This window comes from Salvelinus sp. IW2-2015, linkage group LG32 (assembly GCF_002910315.2).
Source record: "Salvelinus sp. IW2-2015 linkage group LG32, ASM291031v2, whole genome shotgun sequence".
Classification (NCBI taxonomy): Eukaryota; Metazoa; Chordata; class Actinopteri; order Salmoniformes; family Salmonidae; genus Salvelinus; species Salvelinus sp. IW2-2015.
The window spans coordinates 29,722,404-29,748,303 of NC_036871.1; the positions used below are offsets into that span (position 1 = coordinate 29,722,404).

The following is a 25,900-nucleotide window of genomic DNA, read 5'->3' on the forward strand; positions in this document are numbered from 1 at the left end:
GGCTATGTATTGTATAACGTCACAATCATTATTTGACTAACGTTTTTTGTGTGTGGGGGGGGGGGCATGGGCTCATATATAGGCCTATGCATAAGCTCTAATGTGCGTATGGGTGTTACACATGTAACGTCTTAAATGCTTTGAATAAATCACCTTAGAAAGCGGTCCATTACGTTGTGTTTGGCTTTGAAACAATGATCATGTTTACCACTCAGTTTCAACAAGTTGTTGAATTTCTTCAAAATTGAGCACCACGGTAAGGTCAAAAAATGTAGCCTAATGGTGAGTTTGAAAGCAAGATACTGATTTGATAAGTGATTGATGTTTTGATTGCATTTGTGTTGAAGTCAGAGTGGTTAGAGGGATAATAGAGCACTGAGTACCAGGCCATTAGCGACCTGATCGTCTTTAGCAAATTGGGTACTACCAACTCATGTCCAGAGTGCATAAGAAGAGACTACAGTGACTCAACAGTCATGTGGAATTTGACTSKTGACATGACTCATGACATCCGATGTGACTGTAATACGGTCACCACAACAACCCTAGTCTCTGATACGATCTAGTGGAAAGAAACTGTTTAATCCAATCAGGCATGAGGACACGACAAAACTAAATTAATTTCATAACAGGCCTACCAACTGATACATTAGGAATTGTTGCTCGATACATTCAGGCCAAGTAAAAACAGAAATCCTGTACTAGGCTAGGGCTAATTAATTGAATAGACTATCCCTATATGCCAATAAGGCTCGGAGAAAGTAGGCCTAGCTCAATAGCCAGAGCCATCTGTAGCCTATAGCCTTAATATGGCTCTAGTGACTAGCCAAGCCGCTTCATTTTCAAACCTTGCTATGGACACAGCCAAACCTCCACTTCACTTCCCTACTGCAGCGCACAGTGGTAAAATTGCAGCTGTAAATTACTTGAATGTCAGTTTACAGAGCCTAAAAGTAAACAACTGTAATTGTAATGATACGCTATGTAGTCTATAGTTTAACTAAAACGTTTGTGAGCTTCCATTCTAGAGGAAAGCTTATTCATCGTTCTATAGTCCTACACCTGTCAATCAACTGATGAACGCATCCTTGCCTACTGCACGCTGCCTATTAATAAGGTGTGTTTATTGTTATACTGACAACTGCAAATAGGCTACATATTACCTCTTATTTAAATGTAGAATTCAACAACGCTATTTAGCCTGCGCATCTTTTACAGTTTGTCAACATTGCCTTGTTGCTCAAGTGGTTTGTAAGTGATTTCCATTTTTCAAATAGTTTCCTTTGGGTCTTTTTCATTGTGCTCATCTCTGTCTGTCCTGTGCAACTATTTGCAATGCATCAGTGCAACAATGTTTTCATAACCGGCTAAAAGTGATCACACCAACAGTTCATTTGGCCTATGCTGTAGCCGTCTTTTGCATTCAGCAATTAGCAAGGGCAAGATTGCTCCATTCCAGAATAGGCTATTAGGCCTAGTATAAAAAAAGAAAATAAATGGCCAATAAATTTTCACGAGAAGAGGAATGGCATATTGCGGAGATGCTTGCCTACAGCGCACGGGAACAGGTGGGATAGAGAGGCTAGTGATGTGTAACCAAAATAACAAGCCATACTTCAGGCCATTCATTAGCTAAATATTAGGGCTATATTCTAAATATTTACCTGTCAAAGTGCAATAAAAAATGTTTTTAAACAGATTATGAAATGTCAGATGTGTGCATTCCTACAGGCGGGACACACAAAGCTCCACTATTGATTAGGCCTACATTTTTAGACAATACAATTATTCTACCTTGGCTACCATAACAGTGCAATGAGGAATTTATTATTGTTATCACGTGAGTACACAGTGTCTATAGGCTGTAAACTAAAGTGATGTAGGCTAAGTTGAATAACCTCTCAAACGTCCTGTTTTGTTTCATGCCGAAATAACTGCATAGCCTAGGCATGACCATGCAACCATTTGGATCAGTTTGGGTCTATTCTCAAAAGTTAAAAAGATCCAGAAAGGTACATTAGCAGACCACTAATATGGTGTATTTTGTCAGGATGTAGCCTATCAGCGTTAAGATAGCAGGCCTATAGGAAAACAGGGGCTTCTAACTTCCACGGCCGTTCTAAACGCTGTAGCGTGTAGCCTATTTCACATTCAGCAAGCAAGAGCAAGGATGCCTCTCTCCTCCAACAGGATATTAGTAAATCAATTGAGTCTAAATAAGTGTCCAACAAGCTTTTGTAATCTGGCTGTTCCTGGGACTCCACAAGATTTAAGAAGAATAGCCGAGGCAGTGGAGAGGCCAGGTGTGTAATTACACAACAGAACAATGAAGACACAGGCTGGAGAGGTAGCCTAAGTTAGAAGTGTATGCATATTAGCCAATAATTCATGAACTCAATGTTAGGCTTAATAATGCAGTGAATAGAGCCAATCAATTTACACAACAAAATAAATAGACATAGATAACAAAATCATAAGTAGGATGGCTTACCCAGTGCGCTCCCAATCCCTAGGCACGCAGCTCCAAAAGCTACCCTATTGTTTCAGTTTTTTAGGGACATTAAATGTATCCTACTTAGACTACAGCATAATGTAATGAATAATGATATTGTTTTCAAGTGCGTAAAACAACTCTAGTCTAGGCTTTAAACTGCAATGATAAACTGCACGAAAGTTCGTTGGTGATGTTGACACCAAGAAACTTGAAACTATGGACCAGWTGCTGTTAATGTGGGCCTGTTCGGCCCGCCTTTTCCTGTAGTCCACGATCAGCTCCTTTGTCTTGATCATATTGAGGGAGAGGTTGTTGTCCTGGCACCACACTGCCAGTTCTCTGACCTCCTACCTATAGGCCGTCTCATCGTTGTCAGTGATCAGGCCTACCACTGTTGTGTCGTCAGCAAACTTAATGGTGTTGAGTCGTGTTTGGCCACGCAGTCGTGGTGAACATGGACTACAGGAGGGGATTAAGTACACACCCCTGAGGGACCCCAGTGTTAAGGCTCAGCGTGACAGACGTATTGTTGCCTACCCTTACCACCTGGGGGAGGACGGTCAGGAAGTCCAGGACCCAGAGGCAGGTGTTTAGTCCCAGGGTCCTTAGCTTAGTGATTAGCTTAGTGGGCACTATGCTGTTGAACGCTGAGCTAGCTGTAATCAATGAACAGCATTCTCACATAGGTGTTCCTTTTGTCCAGGTGGGAAAGGGCAGTGTGGAGTGCAATAGAGATTGCATCATCTGTGGATCTGTTGGGGCAGAATGCGAATTGGAGTGGGTCTAGGGTGTCCAGTGATTCTTGCAATTTGTTCCAGTCATTAGGCAGCAGAGAACTGGAAGGAAAGGCGGCCAAAGCAGGTGTTGGCTTTGGGGATGACCAGAGAAATATAACTGCTGGAACGCGTGCTACGGGTAGCTGTTGCTATGGTGACCAGCGAGCTGAGATTAGACGGAGCTTTACCTAGCAAAGACTTACAGATGACCTGGAGCCAGTGAGTTTGTCGACGAATATGTAGCGAGGACCAGCCAACGAGAGCATACAAGTCACAGTGGTACGTAGTATATGAGCCTTTAGTGACAAAACGGATGGCACTGTGGTAGACTACATCCAATTTGCTGAGTAGAGTGTCAGAGGCTATTTTGTAAATGACATCGCCGAAGTGAAGGATCGGTAGGATAGTCAGTTTTACGAGGGTATGTTTGGCAGCATGAGTGAAGGAGGCTTTGTTGCAAAATAGGAAGCTGATTCTAGATTTAATTTTGGATTGAAGATGCTTAATGTGAGTCTGGAAGGAGAGTTTACAGTCTAGCCAGACACCTAGGTATTTATAGTTGTCCACAAGTTAGAACCGTCCAGAGTAGTGATGCTAGTCGGGCAGGCGGGTGCGGGCAGAAATCAGTTGAAGAGCATGCATTTAGTTAAACTAGAATTTAACTTCTTATGGCTGGGGGTAGTATTGAGTAGCTTGGATGAATAAGGTGCCCAGAGTAAACTACCTGCTACTCAGGCCCAGAAGCTAAGATAAGCATATTATTAGTAGATTTTGATAGAAAACACTCTGAAGTTTCTAAAACTATTTGAATGATGTCTGTGAGGATAACAAAAGTCATATGGCAGGCAAAAACATGAGAAAAAAGCCAACCAGGAAGTGGGAAATCTGAGGTTGGTCGATTTTCAACTCAGCTCCTATTGAAGATAGTGGGATATTGGTAATGTTGCACTTCCTAAGGCTTCCATTAGATGTCAACAGTCTTTAGAACCTTGTCTGATGCTTCTAATGTGAAGTGGGGCCGAAGGAGAGGGTAATGAGTAAGGTCTATCATGATCTGAACATGCACTGATCATGGGCGTTCACGTGAGAGCGAGCTCTGTTCCATCGCACTACTGAAGACAAAGGAATTCTCCGGTTGGAACATTATTGAAGAATTATGTTAAAAACATACTAAAGATTGATTCAATACTTCGTTTGTCATGTTTTTACGGACTGTAATATAACTTTTAACTTTTCGCCCGTACATTTTGCTGGACTTGCCCGCGCGTCGTGAGTTTGGAAAGTGTACTGAACGCTAGAACAAGGAGGAATTTGGACATAAAATGGACATTATCGAACAAAACAAACATTTATTGTGGAACTGGGAATCCTGGGAGTGCATTCTGATGAAGATCAAAGGTAAGTGAATGTTTATAATGTTATTTCTGACTTATGTTGACTGCACAATATGGCGGATATATTTGTGGCTTTATTGGGCTCTGAGCGCCGACTCAGATTATTGCATGGTTTGCTTTTTCCGTAAAGCTTTTTTGAAATCTGACACAGCGGTTGCATTAACCTCTCTTGGGCACGTGAGACGGTAGTGTCCCACATCTACAGCAGCCAGTGAAACTGCTGGGCGCCAAATTCAAATACAGAAATACTCATTATAAAAATTCAGAAAACTAAACATATTTTACATAGGTTTAAAGATTAACTGCTTGTTAATCCTACCACGGTGTCAGATTTTTTAAATGCTTTACGGCGAAAGCATACATTACGATTATGAGAACATAGCCCACTAGACAAATCATTACAAACAGTAGCCAGCCAGGTAGAAGAGTTACACAAGTCAGAAATAGAGATCAAATTAATCTCTTACCTTTGATGATCTACATATGGTTGCATTCAGCAGACATTCGTTTACTCAAAGAATGTTATTTTTGTTCGATAAAGTCTCTTTAAACCCAAAAACCTCCGTTTTGTTTGCGCGTTTTCTTCAGTAATCCACAGGCTCAAACAAAGTAAAAACGGAAAAACAAAAAAATCCAAATTGTATCCGTAAAGTTCATAGAAACATGTCAAACGATGTTTATATTCAAACCTCAGGTTGTTTTTAGCCTAAATAATCAATAATATTTCAACGGGACAATAACGTCGTCAATATAAAATGTAAACAAGAAACGCACMCTCTCGGTCTTGCGCAGGAAAAAGCTCTGTGACACGGCAGGGTCCACTCATTCAGACTGCTCTTACTTCTTCATTTTTCAGAATACAAGCCTGAAACATTTTCTGGAGACTGTTGACATCTAGTAGAAGGCATAAAAACTGCATTTTGAGCCCTAAGTCAATGGATACTGTATTGGCATTGAATAGAAAACTACAAAACCCCCKAAAAAACTACTTCCTGAATTGATTTTTCTCAGGTCTTTGCCTGCCAAATCAGTTCTGTTATACTCACAGACACTATTTTAACAGTTTTGGAAACTTTAGAGTGTTTTCTATCCAAATCTATCAGTAATATCATATATTCTGGGCCCGAGATGCAGGCAGTTTAATTTGGGCATGCATTTCATCCAAAATTACAAATGCTGCCCCCTACCCTAGAGAAGTTAAGGATTAGTGCATCTAAAATTCCATGCATAACACTTGTATCTTTTAGCAATGTTTATTATGAGTATTCCTGTAAATTGATGTGGCTCTCTGCAAAATCAAAGGATGTTTTGGAACTTCTGAACGTAAGGCGCCAATGTAAACTCAGATTTTTGGATATAAATATGAACTTTACCGAACAAAACATACATGTATTGTGTAACATTAAGGCCTATGAGTGTCATCTGATTAAGATCCTCAAAGGTTAGTGATTAATTTTATCTATATTTCTGCTTTTTGTGAATCCTCTCTTTGGCTGGAAAAATGGCTGTGATATTCTGTGAATAGGCACTCACCTAACATTATCGTTTGGTTTGCTTTCGTCTTTTTGAAATCGGACACTGTGGCTGGAGTCACAACAAGTGTATCTTTAAAATGGTGTAAAATACATGTATGTTTGAGGAATTTTAATTATGGGATTTCTGTTGTTTTGAATTTGGCGCCCTGCAGTTTCATTAGCTGTTGAAGAGGTGGGACGCTACCGTCTCATGTACCCTAGAGAGGTTAAGAGCAGTTGGAGGCCACGGAAGGAGTGTTCTATGGCATTGAAGCTCGTTTGGAGGTTGGTTAACACAGTGTCCAAGGAAGGGCCAGATGTATACAGAATGGTGTCGCCTGCGTAGAGGTGGATCAGGGAATCACCCGCAGCAAGAGCAACATCATTGATATATACAGAGAAGAGAGTCGGCCCGAGAATTGAACCCTGTGGCACCCCCATAGAGACTGCAAGGGGTCCGGACAACAGGCCCTCCAATTTGACACACTGAACTCTATCTGAGAAGTAGTTGGTGAACCAGGCGAGGCAGTCATTTGAGAAACCAAGGCTGCTGAGTAGGCCGATAAGAATYRYGTGATTGAGAGAGTCGAAAGCCTTGGCCAGGTCGATGAATACAGCTGCACAGTATTGTCTCTTATCGATGGCGGTTATGATATCGTTTAGGACCTTGAGCATGGCTGAGGTGCACCCATGACCAGCTCGGAAACCAGATTGCATAGCGGAGAAGGTACGGTGGGATTCGAAATGGTCGGTGATCTGTTTGTTCACTTGGCTTTTGAAGACTTTAGAAAGGCAGGGCAGGATGGATATAGGTCTGTAACAGACAAGGAATGAAAATGCCAGGGAGGAGTTATTGTGACAAGGTAGGAACAACAGTTGTGTTTCCTAGGGGACCCTATATAATCTTTAGATACATACAATGTTTTTTCTTAGCTACTTCATGCAGCTAACATATTCTTGCTATGCGTATTCAACTTTAATTTAGAAGATACTGTTGAACAAACATGCTGATTTAGGTCTATACCATCACTGGTATTATGAGGCTGTATAGCTCATTACGCTTGCTCTTAGTACATTTATCAGCTAGCGATTAGCATTAGCAGCTAACAATCAGCAGCTAAGAAGATTCAGAAACAACTTGCTAAGACAGACTAGCTGTTTGCAGATGTAAAAAACACAAGCTAATAGTATAATTATAGAATGCTAGTAGATGTATATGAAGAAGCAACGTGAGAACTGCATCATTGTCATCAACATTGTCCATGCAGACTGAACGCAAGTGTCTCGTGGTCGAAGAACAACAAATGCGCTCCTTGAGAAACAGGAGACGGGGATAGGTCTGTGTGGAAAGCGGCATGGAGAGCGTGGCGAGACTGGAGAGAGACGACTCAAGTTGCAAACTATAAAAATGGATGGTACACACTGCGTATCACATTTAACAAACCAAACATTCAAATACTGTTATAGAAGGTAAAGTAAAAACCCAAARCGGTTTGTGGATCAATACCGGTATGTCGCAAAAAACGGTATACCGCCCAGCCCTAGCGCACCCCATTTTCTTTTTACTATTTAAGGAACTCAGTCAGGCTTTAAAAACTTACTCTTGAAAGTTGTAATAGATATATTATTTTATCCTCACTCAAATATCACACGAACACATTAAACATGGCAACAAGTATAAAATTGCAAAATATGCTTTAAAAACTGCAATATGTTCTTTGCACCCCATGACAAAATGTGTAGAATTGCAGGAAATAAGCCTTAAATGTTCAAAATTCTCTGCACCAACAAGGATGTGAACAGTGRTTGAGCCAATAGAAATAGTCGTGGCGCGTGCGAAGATGGTGCATGGGATGTTCCCCAATGCTGGAAGGGGGACCCTGAGTGAACAAGTTTGGGAACTCCTGGGCTTCAGTATGCTTCACTTCACACACTGAAGAAAATCAAACCTCAAACAATCATATGGCAGTCTGGGGAAAATAGCAAAAGAAAATGGAGATGAGAGGCCTGCATTGCAGCCTTCTAACTCACTGCCTTTACAGCTTTCTGCTGATGCAGCCGGCCGCAGAGTGACACGTATCCATCCATACGATTATTAAATAAAATAACAAAAAGCACTCTATTAATGAAAAATACATTTAAAATTGCATGACTACACCCCCAAAAAATTACACAAAAAATAAAATGACATAACAATTCTTTATATTAAACTGAAGGGTAGAAAAATCCAGTGGAGGACAACCTCTTTCCAGACATTTCAGTTGGAGTTTAAGTTTCCATGGCGACTCAACCACATCTTCCTTCTCTAAAATGCCAACAATGGGCACTGGGGGCAAGGCCAGGCGGAGAAGCCTTACTTCTCATTTCCATTTCCCAAATAAGAGCAATACAGATGGTCAGTTCACAATGCAAAATCTGATTAGGAAGTAAGTAAAGCCATCCATCTACACCACAGAACAGTGCCAATGGCCTGCTCTCTCAGTCTGCAACTCATACTAAAGCAATACTAGACCTATTTACAAAAGTGTATAACTGCCATGCTTTTTGCATACTTCATTTTTTTTCTGCAATGCATTGTCAATGGCTGAAAAATCCAACTAATGAGCATGGCTAGGACAATTGCCTGCATACAGTGTCATGGGGATGTAGGCCAGAACTTTGGAAAACTCCACCTGCCAATCAACAAGGCCCATCAGAGAGCCGAGTCAAACTGTCCTCAATGCCAGAAGAAAAAAAAAAAGAGGGAGTAACAGTTCATAATATCTACAGACAGGAAATCCCACTTACCTAGAAAGACCGCATATCTAACTAGATTCGTGGATAAATGGCAATGACAGTGAACCCAGGCATGGCGAACCGGGGCATTCCATTTCCTTATGAGGCCCCAGTGAGTCGTACTGGCTGTCAAAAAGGCTTTCACGTCAAAATATAATTGAGTCATTCCAACAGAGAGCGGTGCACCACTCACATGTCTCTTAGTACTGACTGAGCCCTGGAATCTCAAGGCAAAGTAAACTCAGTCATGGCTGCCTGGCTTACCTTGCCAGGACTCCTGACCTCACCCCAGAGATAACCTAGCAAGCCTAAACCAACTTATTAAACATTGACCCGCAGCTCAATTCAGACAAGCTCTGCTGACTGGCTGGCCAACTAGCTGGCTCTACTGAACACAGACAGTACAGCCAGGGTAGGCAGGGGGAGATTCATTGGTTAGTGGGATTAAAAGTAAAAGAATGATGGTAAAAAGGAAAAGATTAAAGGGATAGAAAAAAGAAAAAAAACAGGAGGCAGTGACATTAAAGGAAATGAATCACGGAAGGAGGTTGGGTTGCCCATTTATTAAAGGGCCTGGGACTGGATCATTTTCGTCTGCATTCCTGCACATGATCAGTCAGTTCAGGGGGAATGTTATGTGCTGCAATGAATAGCTGGGCCTATTGTTGTTCCAATAGGCAGGTGAATAGCTGAGGCGTGCAGTTTAGAGTTTACAACTGACAGTCACAGCACTGGCCTGGACCATTCTGACAAAGCTGTGCACAGATGCAATGCGGACTCAACTTTTACCACCAATACGTCCATATTTCTCCTCAACGGCATGCCGTTCATCTTTGGGGGCTAAGATGGACGTTAACACCACAGCTATGTATTAAGCAAGTAGCCAGATACACAAGGAACTTTAGCACCTGAATTATCAGTGCAGGGAGGGGGCACTGATCGTAAACCACCTATAGCCTCAACGTTCTTGATTTCCGTTGCACGACCACCGCCAGTAAACATACCTAAAACTCACGAGACATGCAACCAAAATGTGTGATCCACCCAAGCAAAGTAAATTTCATACACTCTTAGTCTTAGCTCAAGGAAGAGGCCAAACATACATCTAGGCTAGGGAGCCAAATGTACCAAGTGTCAAAGAAACAACAAAGACTGAGCTATGCCAGGAAGTCTTTCCATCTCAAAACAAGGGTCCATATCAGGCAAGTTCCAACAGATTAATCCAGCCATCCCATTCTGCCAGCCCGAGACTTGGATTTACCAAAAATGTGATCAAACCCAAGGAGACTACCAACTAGCAATTATGATTGAAATAGGCTTCTATTCAAGGATTTCCTGGACATGAGAATTTTTCAAAACTAAGCCTGTGTGAGCTATCAAAAGCCCTATGAAAAAACAAACATAGCTAACTACATAGACAATAGCAGCCCCCTTTAATGTCAGTGAGCTTTCCCTTCACAATGCCAGGAATTCTGGTTGTGCAGAGGCTCTCAGGAGCAGGAGCCTGCCTGGAGCTGAGCGATGCAGGGCGGGCAGTGTTACAGATAAGGCCCTCTCTCTCCAAGAGAAATGACTTCGGGAGAAGATAAGCATGACTGGGCTGGAACACAGCGTCTGAGTGATAGGCCACCCATGAGTAGAGGATGCAGGCCAAATGTCACAGCAAAACACAGCCTACAACAGGCAAAAGAACAACAGCATAACTTAATTTGGCCAAGGCAGTGGCAAACTTGCCTGGGTGCTAGTCTTGCTGAGCACTTAGCAACATTTGGCATGGCAGTTCCATAAGGAGTTGGCAAGAGAGCAGAAAGACTGGCACCCCGTACCCCACCCAGGCTAGTGGCAAACCAACCCCAAGTCAAATCAGATTAGAGATACAACAACCATAGCAGCCTAAGTAAAACACTTCCATTGTGCATTTTGATAGAACCGATTATCCAGAGCATAGCAGCCAAACATGTTGGAAACTGCTTTATGAGTTAAATGTCCCGATTCAAAGAAAGGCTCTTTCGGAAACACGAGTCTACGTTCAACATAATTTTGGTTTTATGGGTATTTAGAGAACACACCCATCTAGCTACCTCAGAGCAGAGGCTGGGCAAGCAGCTCTGACTCTTTCCAGGCGCAGGCCGCACATACATAATGGCTTTGGGACACACAGGGGACACCAGGCCAGTCAAAGACAAGAGGTTATTTGATTAGCATGGAATTTTATTAAGCTGTGGGTGGAGTAGCATAGTGGTGGAGAGGGGGCTGAAGCAAAGGCTTCCATTCATTGATGAGAAGGAGATTGCAACTAGGAGGAAAAGAGGAACAACACCCTTGTGTGTAGCTGCCCTTGGCCTGCGCTGCGGGACAGTCCCCACAGCTTTCTGCCATTAAAAGTCAGAGGAGAGCCGGAGCATATGCATTAGGTGAGTTTAATTGCCTTGCCTTTCTCTATGGCAGACAGGCAGAGAGGTCAGGGAGACTAAACAACTGATATTGTTTAAGAGTCAGAGTTAGTTACATACAAAAATAACAGTGAACTAAGGAAGGTGGGGGTGGGTAGGGCTACAGGAAAACCTTCCTCCCAGTGAGTGAATGATTTGAATGCTCCCTTTATCATCAGTGAATGAGGCACCCTTTCCAGTGTAAGGGAAATTCAATCATGCTTTGTTTCAGTCACTGTCAACTCTCCCATAATTAATACCCTAAGACAGAGGCCCGTATTGGCATGAGATGCTGTATGAATAGGCTGCATATATTGCATTTCTATGGCTGGCAAAATAAGCACGGGATTCCCTGTCTGTTTGATTGATAGTTGGCCTAATACCTGCTGCCCAGCTATTGGTGAGAGAAGAATCCTTTAATTCTTGTCAAACATTATTTGCATCATTCTACGAGGTTCATACCAGTCAGCATAAATTGCTGTTGCTGAGGACAACTGCAGGAAATTCAGGCTAGTACTTTCCAATAGATACTGCTCCACCTGGATTCTTGATCCATCGAAGGCCTCAGGAAGCTGACAGTGTATGTGATCTCCTCAAAACCCAATTCATCAAGAGGCTAGTTACAGTGTAACCACACATGGGGCCTACGTATCTAATCCTCTCATATGAAACTGTTGTCTAAAGCAATCACTGTCAGTCCAATACACAGAAACTGCTAATGATGTGGATCAAAGACATCCAGGCTTTACTATGACGCTCTAAATGATAGAGACAAAGGCTATGTTCCAATATACACACTTGCATGCCACTTAGAATGAAGCAGTGTATTGGGCATGCATTTTAAGTGTTATGGACATGCATAGGAACATAGCCAGACACAGAACAGGCCCCTGACAGACTACATTGCCTCTGTCTCCTCTGGGGGGTCAAACCTCAACAGTCATTTTAAAATTTGCATCATTGATACAGTAGAGCCTGTGGAGGTATTTCTCTGAGGTTTAGCACGTGGCAGTCTGATACGAGTCAGTGATGAGTCGTGAGTGAGAGACAGGAAATCGTCAGGGTTGGCAGACCAGAGCAGGTTAACTGATGCAGCTGGGATTTCAGGTTAGAACAGGCCTGATGCATACTGTAGCTTACACTTCAGAGGATATATAAAAAATATATACTTTTCGTGTATACTCTACAAAGAGTGTCCTCTAGTAATGCCCATTATACAACAAAGGAGGCCATCAAGCAGACAGCACCGAACACTGTCTCATTTCTTCCACTGTCGGCCCTTTAATCTTCAAATGGAAAATAAATTAATGAACAAATATATCAGTGACTTGTGTCACTGCAGGTTGCACTTAGGTTTACGACTTCACCTTGAGACATGACTTTTTTTCGTTGCCTATTCTATGAACTATGATTGACTGACTATCTTCATGGAAACAACTAGATTATATACAGTGTAACGTTGGCTTTCTGTCTTACTATTTAGTCTGCAAAATACCCTCAGGGTCAAACAGGACAATAGCAACTTCAACAGTGTTGACGGTTTGAAAATAGGCAATTGTAATTATAACATGAATGAGACATTAAACTGTGTTGATTAATAGTTATTCAGTCATGCTCTAGRTAGCATAGATGCCCTAGCTAACTAGAGTAACACTATATGACTTATCATCGCTGTTTTGGATGCCACTTGTTCAGCTTGCTAGCCAATTAAGAAACGTTAGTTAACTACCCACTAGTTAGCTAATCTTCAAGATGTCGACTGGCTACCAAATATAGCCTACATACAGCTAGTTATTCGTATAACGTTAGCTAGTTGCGGTTAATAACAAATCAGGTAGTTAACAAGTTGATTAGTTAAATTAAATAGTACGTTCATTTAAACAAACCACAAARTTAGCTAGCATGCGTATGTTAGCTAGCATTAGCCAACTTTAGCTAACAAGCCAAGTTCATTGTCAGGCTAGCTAACAGTAACTTACCAAAAGGCAATCCGTGTTAATTTCCGACTTCGGGTCCTTCAACATGGCATCGATTTTCTCAAAACGAGCCTCCAAACTTTCTCCAGCAGACATTGTTGCAGTTAAGTAGAGTTCTACGCCGGTGTTATAATTAAAATTAATTAATCTAGCTATAGAGCTAGTTAGCTAGCCTAATGTTCTTCCCTTCGCGTGAACTCAGTCAGTGTTTAGCTAGCTAGCTATAATTCCGTAGAACCTGCAGTTTGAATCAAAGAAACGTGTTTCTTCTCGTTTTTTCACAGACGATGAAACGTTTGATATTCAAAAGCCACATTTTAAGAGAAAAATGTTTCCCCAGCTCAGATAACGAAGACAACTTCAACAATTCAAAATAAGATAACTGCATCGACGACAGATTAGTCGGCGACCACAGGATGCAGCAGCGGAGTTGTGCAGGACTTTAAAAGATAACGATACATCCAAAATCAACTTGTAAAAATTAAACCGTTTTTTAAAAATCCGGCGATAGGTTGCAAACTAGCCACATTACTCCAGGCCTGTCCATCAGTGCCAGCCAGACCCTTGCAAAAAAAGTCAAATGAGTCTGACAGCTGCAAAGTAGAAGTGGCGAAAAAAAAAAAAAAAACTTTGCTTCCAAATTTCGATCAGTTTAAAACACGGTCTTGTTAAAACATTTCATTACTGTCCTTTCGTAGTAAACCTCGCGTGGTCATCGGCCATTGATGTTGACCGATACAGACGGAAATCGTGCTGGTTCTACATAGATACATCGGCTTTGGATCTGTTATTTTTCGAAAAATAGACTATGCCCGATTTTCTCCCACTGCCTGACCAACATGTCCGCCTTCCTGTTCAAACACCGGAGAAGCAACTTTGAAATGTCAAGCACTGCGCATGAGCCACACTGGAAGCGCGTTCAAGGAGTTCACAGGCTGGGTTGTTGAGCACGCGATCATGATGGTGACAAAGGTCGCGTTCCACTGCTTTCTGGGGATTTTCATATAACACGATAATTCGGATAGCCACTCAAGCTACGCCCTTACTGGGCGTTAGCAAGCTAGCAAGTAGGCTATGTAGTGCTTCGTATCAACAGCCAATCCAGTAGGGTCTGGAAGCTATAGTGAGCTCCCTCGCCCATACCAGAATCACCCAACTGTCCCCCTGTCCACTTCACTTCCCTCCATTGAGGCCAAAATGAATAGGGCTGTAATATCATCGCCCCCATCACGTTATGTACGTTGTTACCGTACAATTTAACCAAAGATCTTTAATAACTCTACCAAGAAACGCACTGTTACCGTACAATTTAACCAAAGATCTTTAATAACTCTACCAAGATAGACCATAGCCCGTCGTTTCAAATGAGTCATAGGGGCGGAACATGCAAGGAGGTGGGCAGAGCCAAGCACAAGATAGCGAGATCCTATTGGCACTTTCTAGCATTATTTGCATATTTATGTTATGGAAAGCCTACTCTGTGAAGTGCATGTGTGCATTAACTCAATTTGCATTTGCAATGCTTCAAGACAATGTCTTTTTTCAAAACAAAAAAAATCGTAACATATTGTAGATTTGGGACCAGAAAACTGTATTTGAGCTCTTATGTTTCATAAGAGCTCATTCTGCTAATTCAGAAAATTAGCAGAATGTCGGCCAAAATTAATATCCTTCCATCTATTCCCACTGCCGGCCACGGCTTCCTACTCACTAACATATTAGTAGTGAGTGGAAACGCCAAGCTGATGCTTCACATTTATACATCCGGTGGAATATCTGTCTCATTGTTCTATTGGTGTTTTGACTAGCAATTGTACTCCTCGCCACACCAGCTTCGCCCTCCTGTGGGTGCTAGCAAGCTTGCATCAACAGCCAATCCAGTAGGGACTGGAAGCTATAGTGACCCTTGATTGGCAAGCGCACCGCAATGTCGCAAAGTATTTTCATAAAGTTCAGCTTTCCACAACTTTGGTCCCGCGCCGTTCACGTCCCTCGCCCATGCTCGCATTGCCCAACGGTCCCCGCACACTTAGCTGCTTCTCAATTGGAAATGAATGGCTTTCCGTAGTTTCATCGCCCTCATGTCTTAAGTTCAGAGGCAGTGTTAGACATTGCCATATTTTACAACGCCTGGATAAGTACTTTACCTATCAGCTAACCATATCATATTTTATAGCAATCTGACAGTCAATGACACAGTCGATGACATGCACGCAACCATTGGTTGATGCAACGACACAGTGGAACGCAACAATTATGTTGCAGTGCCCAGCTCATGAGCTTGTTCCAGTCTTTTCAATATAAATTTCAATTCAACATAAGGAGGCCGGGCCAAAACTCATTCAAAAGTAGGCAACTACATCCTGAAAACACACATTCCAATCTTATCATAACATTAGAATTATTCTACAATACTGACGACAGACAGGGCCGGCTCTATTGGGTGGCAAAGGCAGACATGGACCCCCTAGATATAATTTGTGTCCACCCTGTTCTGTTTCTCCATAAACACAACAAATAGTATACGAATTACCATGCTCGGTTCTGCCAATAAGGAGCCACTGGGCCTGTTCATGATCTTTTTATTTGTATTATTTTTTTGTTTGTTTTTGTTTTGTTACTTTCACCCCTTTTTCTCCCCAATTGTTAGTTACAGTCTTGTCTCATCGCAGCAACTCCCGTACTCGGGAGAGGCGAAGGTCGAGAGCCATGTGTCCTCCGAAACACAACCCAACCAAGCTGCACTGCTTCGTGACACAATGCCCACTTAATCCGGAACCTAGCCGCACCAATGTGTCGGAGGAAACACTGTGCACCTGGTGACCGTGTCAGCGTGCACTGCACCCAGCCTGCCACAGGAGTCGCTAGTGTACGATGGGACAAGGACATCCCTGCCAGCCCAACCCTTCTCTAACCCGGACAATGCTGGGCCAATTGTCTCCCGGTCGCGGCCGGCTGCAACAGAGCCTGGACTCGAACTCAGAATCTCAAGTGCCACAGCTAGCACTACGATGCAGTGCCTTAGACCGCTGCGCCACTCAGGAGGCCAGGCCTGTTCATGATCTGAGGAGGGGGAAAGAGGGTGGTTATATACTGAACAAAATATAAACATGTAAAGTGTTGGTCCCATGTTTCATGAGCTGAAATAAAAGATCCCAGAAATTGTCCATACGCACAAAAAACTTATGTCTCAGGTGTGGCATATCAAGAAGCTGATTAAACGGCATGACCATTACACAGGTGCACCTTGTGCTGGGGGCAATTAAAGGCCACTTTAAAATGTGAAGTTTTGTCAAACAACACAACGCCACAGATGTCTCAAGTTTTGAAGGAGCGTGCAATTGGCATGATGACTGCAGGAACGTCTAACAGAGCTGTTGCCAGAGAATTGAAAGTTCATTTCTCTACCATAAGCCGCCTCCAATGTAATTTTGGAGAATTTGGCAGTACGTTCAACCGGCCTCACAACCGCAGACCACGTGTAACCACCATAGCCCAGGACCTCCACATCCGGCTTCTTCACCTGCGGAATTGTCTGAGACCAGCCACACAGACAGCTGATGAAACTGTGGGTTTGCACAACAGAATAATTTCTGCACAAACTGTCAGAAACCATCTCAGGGGAGCTCATCTGCGTGCTCGTCGTCCTCACCAGGATCTTGACCTGACTATGGTTTGGCGTCGTAACCGACTTCAGTGGGCAAATGCTCACCTTAGATGGCCACTGGCACAAAGTGTGCTCTTCACTGATTAATCCTGGTTTCAACTGTATCGGGCAGATGGTGTCGGGTGGGCGAGCGGTTTGCTGATGTCAATGTTGTGAACAGTGTGCCCCATGGTGGCGGTGGGGTTATGTTATGGGCAGGCATAAGCTACGGACAATGAACACAATTGCAGTTTATCAATGGCAATTTGAATGCACAGAGTTACCGTGACGAGATCCTGAGGCCCATTGTCGTGCAACGCATTCACCACCATCACCTCATGTTTCAGCATGATAATGCACAGTCCCATATCGCAAGGATGTGTACACAATTCCTGGAAGCTGAAAATGTCTCAGTTCTTCCATGGCCTACATATTCACCAGACTTGTCATCCATTGAGCATGTTTGGGATGCTCTGGATTGACCTGTACGTCAGCGTGTTCCAGTTCCAGACAATATCCAGCAACTTCACACAGCCTTTGAAGAGAAGTGGGACAACATTCGACAGGCCAGAATCAACAGCCTGATCAACTCTATGTGCTTGTGCTGCATGATGAAAATGGTGGTCACACCAAATACTGACTGGTTTTCTGATCCACGCCCCTATTTTTTTTTAAGGTATCTGTGACCAACAGATGCATATCTGCAATCCCAGTCATGTGAAATCCATAGATTAGGGCCTAAATAATTCATTTAAATTGACAGATTTCATTAAATGAACCGTAACTCAGTCAAATCTTTGAAATTGTTGCATGTTGCATTTATATTTTTGTTCATTCTAAAACAGCTTGTTGCATTGTGGTAAAAAGCATATCATCCATAGAAGGGTTTTGGAACCTCTAACCCTGGCATTTTGACTGTTAAACTCATGGGTACAATAGCAATGGTTGCCAGTCCTGATTTGAATGGGAACTACCATCTATGGATTATAATTATATGGTTGGTTAATTTGCCTTTTGGTCAATTTGCCTTTTGCTCATTTTTAACACAATCATGACAAAAGGTAGGCATACTGTTTGGAAAGCAAATGCCTACTGCTGAAAAGAGAAGACTAATCTGTTTGAATAAGCAAACAATTGTTTTCTCAACAACTTTTGAGCGATTCTGAGCGAACATCACTGTTTTTCAAAGTAGGCTAGCTTATCTTGATGTAGGCTATTGGCAAGAGCGCATTTGCCATCACTGAGTAGCTTAGGCTTCATCTTCAACATTAGGTGAGTCAGTGTCACTGGAAAGTTTATTTTGTAGCCTACTGTAGCCTATACTATACAGTATATACAGTGCATTTGGAAAATATTCAGACKCCTTCCATTTTTCCAAATGTTGTTTGTTACATCCTTATTTTAAAATGGATCAAATAAAATAATATTGCGTGTAGATCCTCATCAATCTACACGCAATACCCCATCAATCTACACGCAATACCCCATAATGACAACGCGAAAACAGATTTTTAGTATTCAGACCCTTTGCTATGAGACTCGAAATTGAGCTCAGGTGCATCCTGTTTCCTTTGATCATCCTTCAGATGTTTCTACAACTTGATTGCAGTCCACTTGTGGTAAATTCAAGTGATTGGACATGATTTGGAAAAACCAAGCCATGAGGTCGAAGGAATTGCCCGTAGAGCTCCAAGACAGAATTGTAACGAGGCACATATCTGGGAAAGGGTACCAAAACATTTCTGCAGCATTGAAGGTCCCCAAGAACACAGTGGCCTCCATCATTCTTCAATTGAAGAAGTTTGGAATCACCAAAACTCTTCCTAGAGCTGGCCGCTCAGCCAAACTGAGCATTGGAGGAGAAGGGCCTTGGTCAGGGAGGTGACCAAGAACCCGACCAAGAACCCGATAGTCACTCTGACAGAGCTCCAGAGTTCCTCTGTAGAGATGGGAGAACCTTCCAGAAGGACAACCATCTCTGCAGCACTCCACCAATCAGGCCTTTATGGTAGAGTGGCCAGACGAAAGCCACTCCTCAATAAAAGGCACATGACAGCACACTTGGAGTTTGCCAAAAGGCACCTAAAGGACTCTCAGACCATGAGGTCTGGTGAAACCAAGATTGAACTCTTTGGCCTGAATGCCATGTATGATGCTGTGGGGATGTTTTTCAGCGGCAGGGACTAGGAGACTAGTCAGGATCYAGGGAAAAATGAACGTAGCGAAGTGCAGAGGGATCCTTGATGAAAACCTGTTCCAGAGCTCTCAGGACCTCATACTGGGACGAAGGTTCACCTTCCAACGGGACAACAACCCTAAGCACACAGCCAAGACAATCCAAGAGTGACTTCAGGACAAGTCTCTGAATGTCCTTGAGTAGCCTAGCCGGGGCCTGGACTTGAACCCGATCGAACATCTCTGGAGAGAGCTGAAAATAGCCGTGCAGCTCCCCATCCAACCTGACAGAGCTTGAGAGGATTTGCACAGAGGAATGGGAGAAACTCCGCAAATACAGGTGTGCCAAGCTTGTAGCGTCATACCCAAGAAGACTCAATGCTTTAATCACTGCCAAAGGTGCTTCAACAAAGTACTGAGTAAAGGGTCTGACTACTTATGTAAATGTGATATTTCAGATTTATAAATTAGCAAACTTTTCTAAAAACCTGTTTTGATTTGTCATTATGGGGTACTGTGTGTAGATTGATGAGTAAAACAATGAATTTAATCAATTTTAGAATAAGGCTGTAACGTAACAAAATGTAGAAAAACTACCTCAGTTACCTCGTACTCCTGCACATCGACTCGGTATTGGTATTCCAATATGTATATAGCCATGTTATTTTTTACTCGTTATTGTTATTTACTGTGTATTTATTTATTGTGTCAAATTTTATTTAATTTTGTATCTTTATCTTTAACTCTGCATTGTTGAAAAAGAACCTCTAAGCAATGTGATATTACATTTTTTTCGGCACTGAGCAAATTTCAGGTCTGCTGAGCCAAACTTGACCATTATGAAAATGATGTGCAACTTCCAGCTTGTGTTTACTGTGAACACTGAGGCTGTACCCGCTTTAAGTTACAGTTTTAACATTGGCCATGTAGGCTACTGTGGCTATTTGATCATAATGTAGGCTTTCCAGAGTGGCCTACCATCAAAAACAATAGAGAAAATGCATCTTATAATATTTTAACACGGAAATAGTTGTTCTATCATTCAGCCTACAGTAGCAGCCAATGTGTTTTGTTCAGTGAGACTTTTGAAAAAAACATGCAGTGCTTGACATTGAAAATGCTGTTGTGTTGTTTGATGCAACAAACCACTTCACAAAATAAAATGCATTATTATTCTCAAACCAGTATTATAGAGAATCAGACAAATTATGCTACCCTATTGGCTACTTAGCTTATTCAAGCCTGTCTCAATATACAACACTGCCCCTTTAACACAAAAGAAAAGGCTATTTTCCAAAGATGTATTGAGCTGTACAAGTTTTGTGCTCTTGTAGGAAGCAATCATTCCCATTTTGCTGACTACAAAGAGATATATAACTGGGCTAATAACTCACTAACTAGCAGAGCATATGAACAAAATGTGCACACATGGCTACATGCAGCTCTCGCTTTGATCTTAAAGCAAGCGCATCTACTCATGACTGCTTATGCTGTAAACCCAATCCAGTTCAAAGTAAATGGCACAAATCCATAAATGGCAATGGTCTATTCACATATAGGCCAGAGCTCTGATTGTTTATGCCCCACTGGTCTAGAGTATGGGCTGAGTAGTGCATGTCAATGCAATATAATCCTACTCTGATGCGTTCTACCTACAACAGTCTCTTGCATAGTTCGTTTTGTTTCGGTATGTTGCATTGATAGTGGCTAATTTTGCTTTGATTCGATCACAATTGCCACAGTAAAGGGACACGTTGATAGTGTTAACAGAGAAAACTCTAGAACGCTGGTCACCAACCATCTGAGTCTAAATGCAAGTCAAGATCTACCGCTCAGATTTTTTTTTACATTCATTTAAAAAACATAAGCCTATGCAACATTAACCAATTTTTAAAAAGTACTGTAGTAATGAGGTTTGTGCAGTAAGCTATAGGCCCAATACATTATCACCACATATTAGCCTTGTTCAGGGTTGGGGAGTAACAGATTACATGTAATCCATTACATGTAAGGGATTACAAAAAAACGGTAACTGTAATCCTTTCCATTACCAGCAACAATATTGTAATCAGATTACCGATACTTTTGAAAAACTAGATGATTACCTCGAGGATTAATTCAGAAAGGATGTCTGCGTAAAAAAACATTTGACACTTCTCTGTTTTCGCAATGACATTCAAATCAGCATTGAAAAAAGGCGCAAATGTAAGTTTGTTTCACCTGAGCGAGTCTGACCACAAGTCAGAGACCACTATGATGACACACCAAATGTGTATGATGGATCACGGGAAAAGATCAGGAATAGGCTTTTCTAGGCTACAGTCCAAGCTATGTATTCCAATTGTTCCACTGCTGTCGGCATCCAAAGATTATCCAATTTGAATAAATGCTTGGAGTTAAGGATGGCACTAGTGGTGTAGTCTACGGTGTTACGGATATCACTTCTCATTGCGAAATTGATGTGAATCACACTGCTGCTCTCTCATTTAGCTATTTGCYCCTTACAGATTGTGGTTGTTGTGGACGGCTGTTCACAAATCTACAGGTGTATTTGAACCCAATAATGGTTGAATTCAAGAAATTTAAGATGCCTATCAATCATTGTTTTTGAAACCAGTGGACAGCCAGTGAAAAATGCGCTATTGCAACAGCTTGCATAGTGTTGATCCAAGCCTATGGAATAAAAGTGGGGCTTTTATCTAATTCATACTGATACATTTTTTTTWATCCAAAGGCCTAATGGACACATGCTCATATTTGTACACTTTTGTTAGACTTAAAGGGGCAATCTGAAGTTGCTACATACATATTTGGACTTATATATATATATCCATTGATTCTTGAAGAATATAACTTATAAATGCCTCATTAGCTTAGTTCAACTGTCYCACTCCATGAGAACCCACAATATACAGATGTTTTTTTCCCATGTTTGTAAACATTGTAAATGTAAACAAACACTGTATAGCCTCATAACATGGTTAAAACAATAATTTTGATATCACCATTCTCAGATTAATGGACAGAGCTATGGATGCAAGGACTGACCATCCATGATATCAACATTATTGTTACCTTTCTCCAGGCCCATCCCTCAGCTTTTTACCAAAACAGAGGCGGGCGACCGTTTTGTAACTGTTTCATCTGTGAATTTGCCCTTTAAATAGCTGCATATTATCAAGATATCAAAGTGTCTCTAACAAAAAGTTTAACAATAGGCCTATAGCAAATGCAGCATATGGCATTCATTTTCACATGTAAATAGCACTTTTCAGTAGTGCTCAAAGCATGCCATTCCATGAGTGCAGKATTTACTTTTCAACTCGAATCAATGAGCTCAATCAGTCATCCATGACAACAAAATCATAAACAACGAAGTAGGGCTGGCTAATAAGTCCTTCGTTTTAGGATCATTCTCAGGTAAAGCAATTTGGCCAATCTATACTTCCATATTTCCAAGTCCTATTCTTGAAGATCAAGGGGTATAACATTTATTTGAATGACTGGAATTCTGATAGACTTTTGTTTTTAATGTAGTAGATATGTAGTAGAAAGCGATGGGTTAGAAGAAGCCTACATAATCAACCCATAAAGTAAAATTGAACATCCATATATGGCCAGCTATTTAACTTTAACATTGATTTTATCCTGCAATACATGTTGTTCAATTTGTAAAATACATTTTTGTTTTCTTCTAATGCCTCTAAAGGGGAAAGTAATCTAAAAGTAACGGAATGTAATCAGAATACATTACTACATTTGGATAATCCAAAAGTTACATTACTGATTCCAATTTTGGACCGGTAACTGTAACGGATTACATTTAGAAAGTAACCTACCCAACCCTGGGCTTGTTTGAATTGCCCTGCCAATGCATTGTTGTTCTGGCCATTTTTGATGATGGTGCCTGCCAGTGGCGATTTTAGCTTGTACATCTTGGTGGGGCAAACTCCCCAAAAACTGTTTTGACGCATGCCAGCAAAGCCACAACACAACACTAAACAAAACATTAATTGCGCTATAACGGTGACAAACGGTGCTTACAAACTGTTAAGGCCTAAATCAAATCAAATTTTATTTGTCACATACACATGTTTAGCAGATGTTATTGCGGGTGTAGCGAATTGCTTTTGTTTCTAGCTCCAACAGTGCAGTAATATCTAACAATTCACAACAATACACACAATACACACAACCTAAAAGTAAAATAATGGAATTAAGGAATATATAAATATTAGGATGAGCAATGTCGGAGTGGCATAGACTAAATACAGTAGAAGACATTATATACATATGAGATGAGTAAAGCAAAAATATGTAAACATTATTAAAATGACTAGTGTTCCATTATTAAAGTGGCTAGTGATTTCAAGTCTATGTTTATGGGGCAGCAGCCTCTAAGGTGCAGGGTTACGCAACCGGGTGGAAGCCGTCTAGTGATGGCTATTTAACAGTCTGATGGCCTGGAGATAGAAGCWATTTTTCAGTATCTCGGTCCCAGCTTTGATGCACCTGTACTGACCTCGCCTTTTGGATGATAGCGGGGTGAACAGGCCGTGGCTCGGGTGGTTTTTGTCCTTAATGATCTTTTTGTCCTTCCTTTGACATCGGGTGCTATAGGTGTCCGGGAGGGCAGGTACTTTGCCCCCGGTGATGCATTGGGCAGACCACCACCCTCTGGAGAGCCCTGCGGTTGGGGGCGGTGCAGTTGCTGTACCATGCGGTGATACAGCCCAACAGGATGCTCTCAATTGTGCATCTGTAAACGTTTGTGAGGGTTTTYGGTGCCTCTCAGCCTCCTGAGACTGAAGAGGCGCTGTTTTGCGCCTTCTTCACAACACTGTCTGTGTGGGTGGACCATTTCAGATCGTCAGTGATGTGTAAGCAGAGGAACTTGAAGCTTTCCACCTGCTCCACTGCGGTCCCGTCGATGTGGATAGGGGGGCACTCCCTCTGCTGTTTCCTTAAGTCCACTATCAGCTCCTTTGTTTTGTTGACGTTGGGTGAGAGGTTATTTTCCTGGCACCACACACCCAGGGCCCTCACCTCCTCCCTGTAGGCTGTCTCGTCATTGTTTGTAATCAGGCCTACTACTGTTGTGTCGTCTGCAAACTTGATGATTGAGTTGGAGACGTGTGCGTGACCATGTAGTCATGGGTGAACAGGGAGTACAGAAGGAGGCTGAGCACACACCCTTGTAGAGCCCCTGTGTTGAGGATCAGCGAAGTGGAGGTGTTGTTTCCTACCTTCACCACCTGGGGGCGGCCCGTCAGGAGGTACAGGACCCAATAGCATAGGGAAGGGGTTCAGACTCAGGGCCCCAAGCTTAATGATAAGCTTGGAGGGTACTATGGTGTTGAATGCTGAGCTATAGTCAATGAACAGCATTCTTACATAGGTATTCCTCTTGTCCAGATGGGATAGAGCATTGTGCAGTGCGATGGCGATTGCACTGCACACTAAGCATTTCACTGTTAGTCTTCACCTGTTGTTTATGAAGCATGTGACAAATACAATTTGATCTTGCTAGCTGTCACTCAAATGGTGAGGGGCTGAAGCTCATCGGCTAGAACTCGAATTGCTAGGGGATTGGCCCACATGGGGGAAATGTAGGGGAAATGGCAGAGCAGTGGCATTCAAATTAGGGATTTCATGGCTAATTGAGGTTAAACAGTAATTCTGTTAATAGATTATGCATATATAAACTACACCTTGACACATCCAGCCCAAAGGTTTAAAAAATACTTAGTATTCGCCAAAGCTCTAGAGCATATCAGTAAGTATTTGTTTTTTGTAGTTATGTGTATTTTTTTATATTTTTTTTACATAGTATATATTTTTTTACATCAACTCTTCATTGAAAGGAAAAATTGGTTGGATATTTAACTTTTTATTTATTTATAAGCTATAGCCTAGACGTGTTGTGTTTTTCAGGCACACCCTGCAGTTTATAGCCTAAATAGTATGGCTGTATAGGCCTATTGGAATGATTATTTGTGGAAATATAAATTAAAACTCCTTTGAAGTATTACAGCGATTCACCTACAAAGGCAAATCATCAGTGACAAGCTTTCGGTTACTGGCCTAACGATTTTAACGCTCTACCARCCTGCACTTGAGTAGGCCTATGCAACCGAGCATTTTCCCGACAGAGGGAGCTGTTCTCAAACCTTTAGTCAAACCCCATGGAAGGAGCTGATTAACAACTTGTATCACAATGACCGTTGGAACAATTGTTTTAAACCTGTTTGAAAATGTGAAAACGCATCTAGATCTATATGTAACTACGAAATTAAAAACATGTGCGTGCGTGCATGCATGAAACATGTAGCCAAAAGATAGGCATTTTATGTGGTTCTAGTTTCGATGGTGTGGGCCTATCATTTCTACATTTTGTATTCTAATAAGCTTTTATTTTGTATGCTTTACAGTAAATATAGTTTGTGTGTCCTACTTATGTAGGCCTATGCGATGATGCAATGTATAGCCTAAGTGTTAAACATTAAATAAATCAAACTTAACCAACATTTAATTGTGTAGAATGTAAATCGAATTAAAATGAAAAACGATGAAGAGGAAGACTTAGAGATAAACTATAGTCAACTACTTTGTTTGTTGAAAACAGTACCATTTTGGTGTGGAAAATATAAATATAAATGTATGTCTTTAAAAATCATTAATTATGAGGAACCACGATCTAGTTCTGAAAATGCGAAAC

The 25,900-nt window shown here is 41.7% G+C and overlaps 1 protein-coding gene across 1 annotated transcript in view; it reads right to left on the reverse strand.

Annotated features, from left to right (window-relative positions):
* Positions 1-13,894, reverse strand: part of LOC111956491 (rho-associated protein kinase 1-like) — an 88,400-nt gene extending 74,506 nt beyond the window's left edge. The window contains 1 exon segment of the mRNA XM_023976943.2: positions 13,365-13,894. Coding sequence (XP_023832711.1) covers positions 13,365-13,457 — 93 coding nt within the window. The 5' untranslated portion in view covers positions 13,458-13,894.
* Between the last annotated feature and the right edge of the window lie 12,006 nt (positions 13,895-25,900).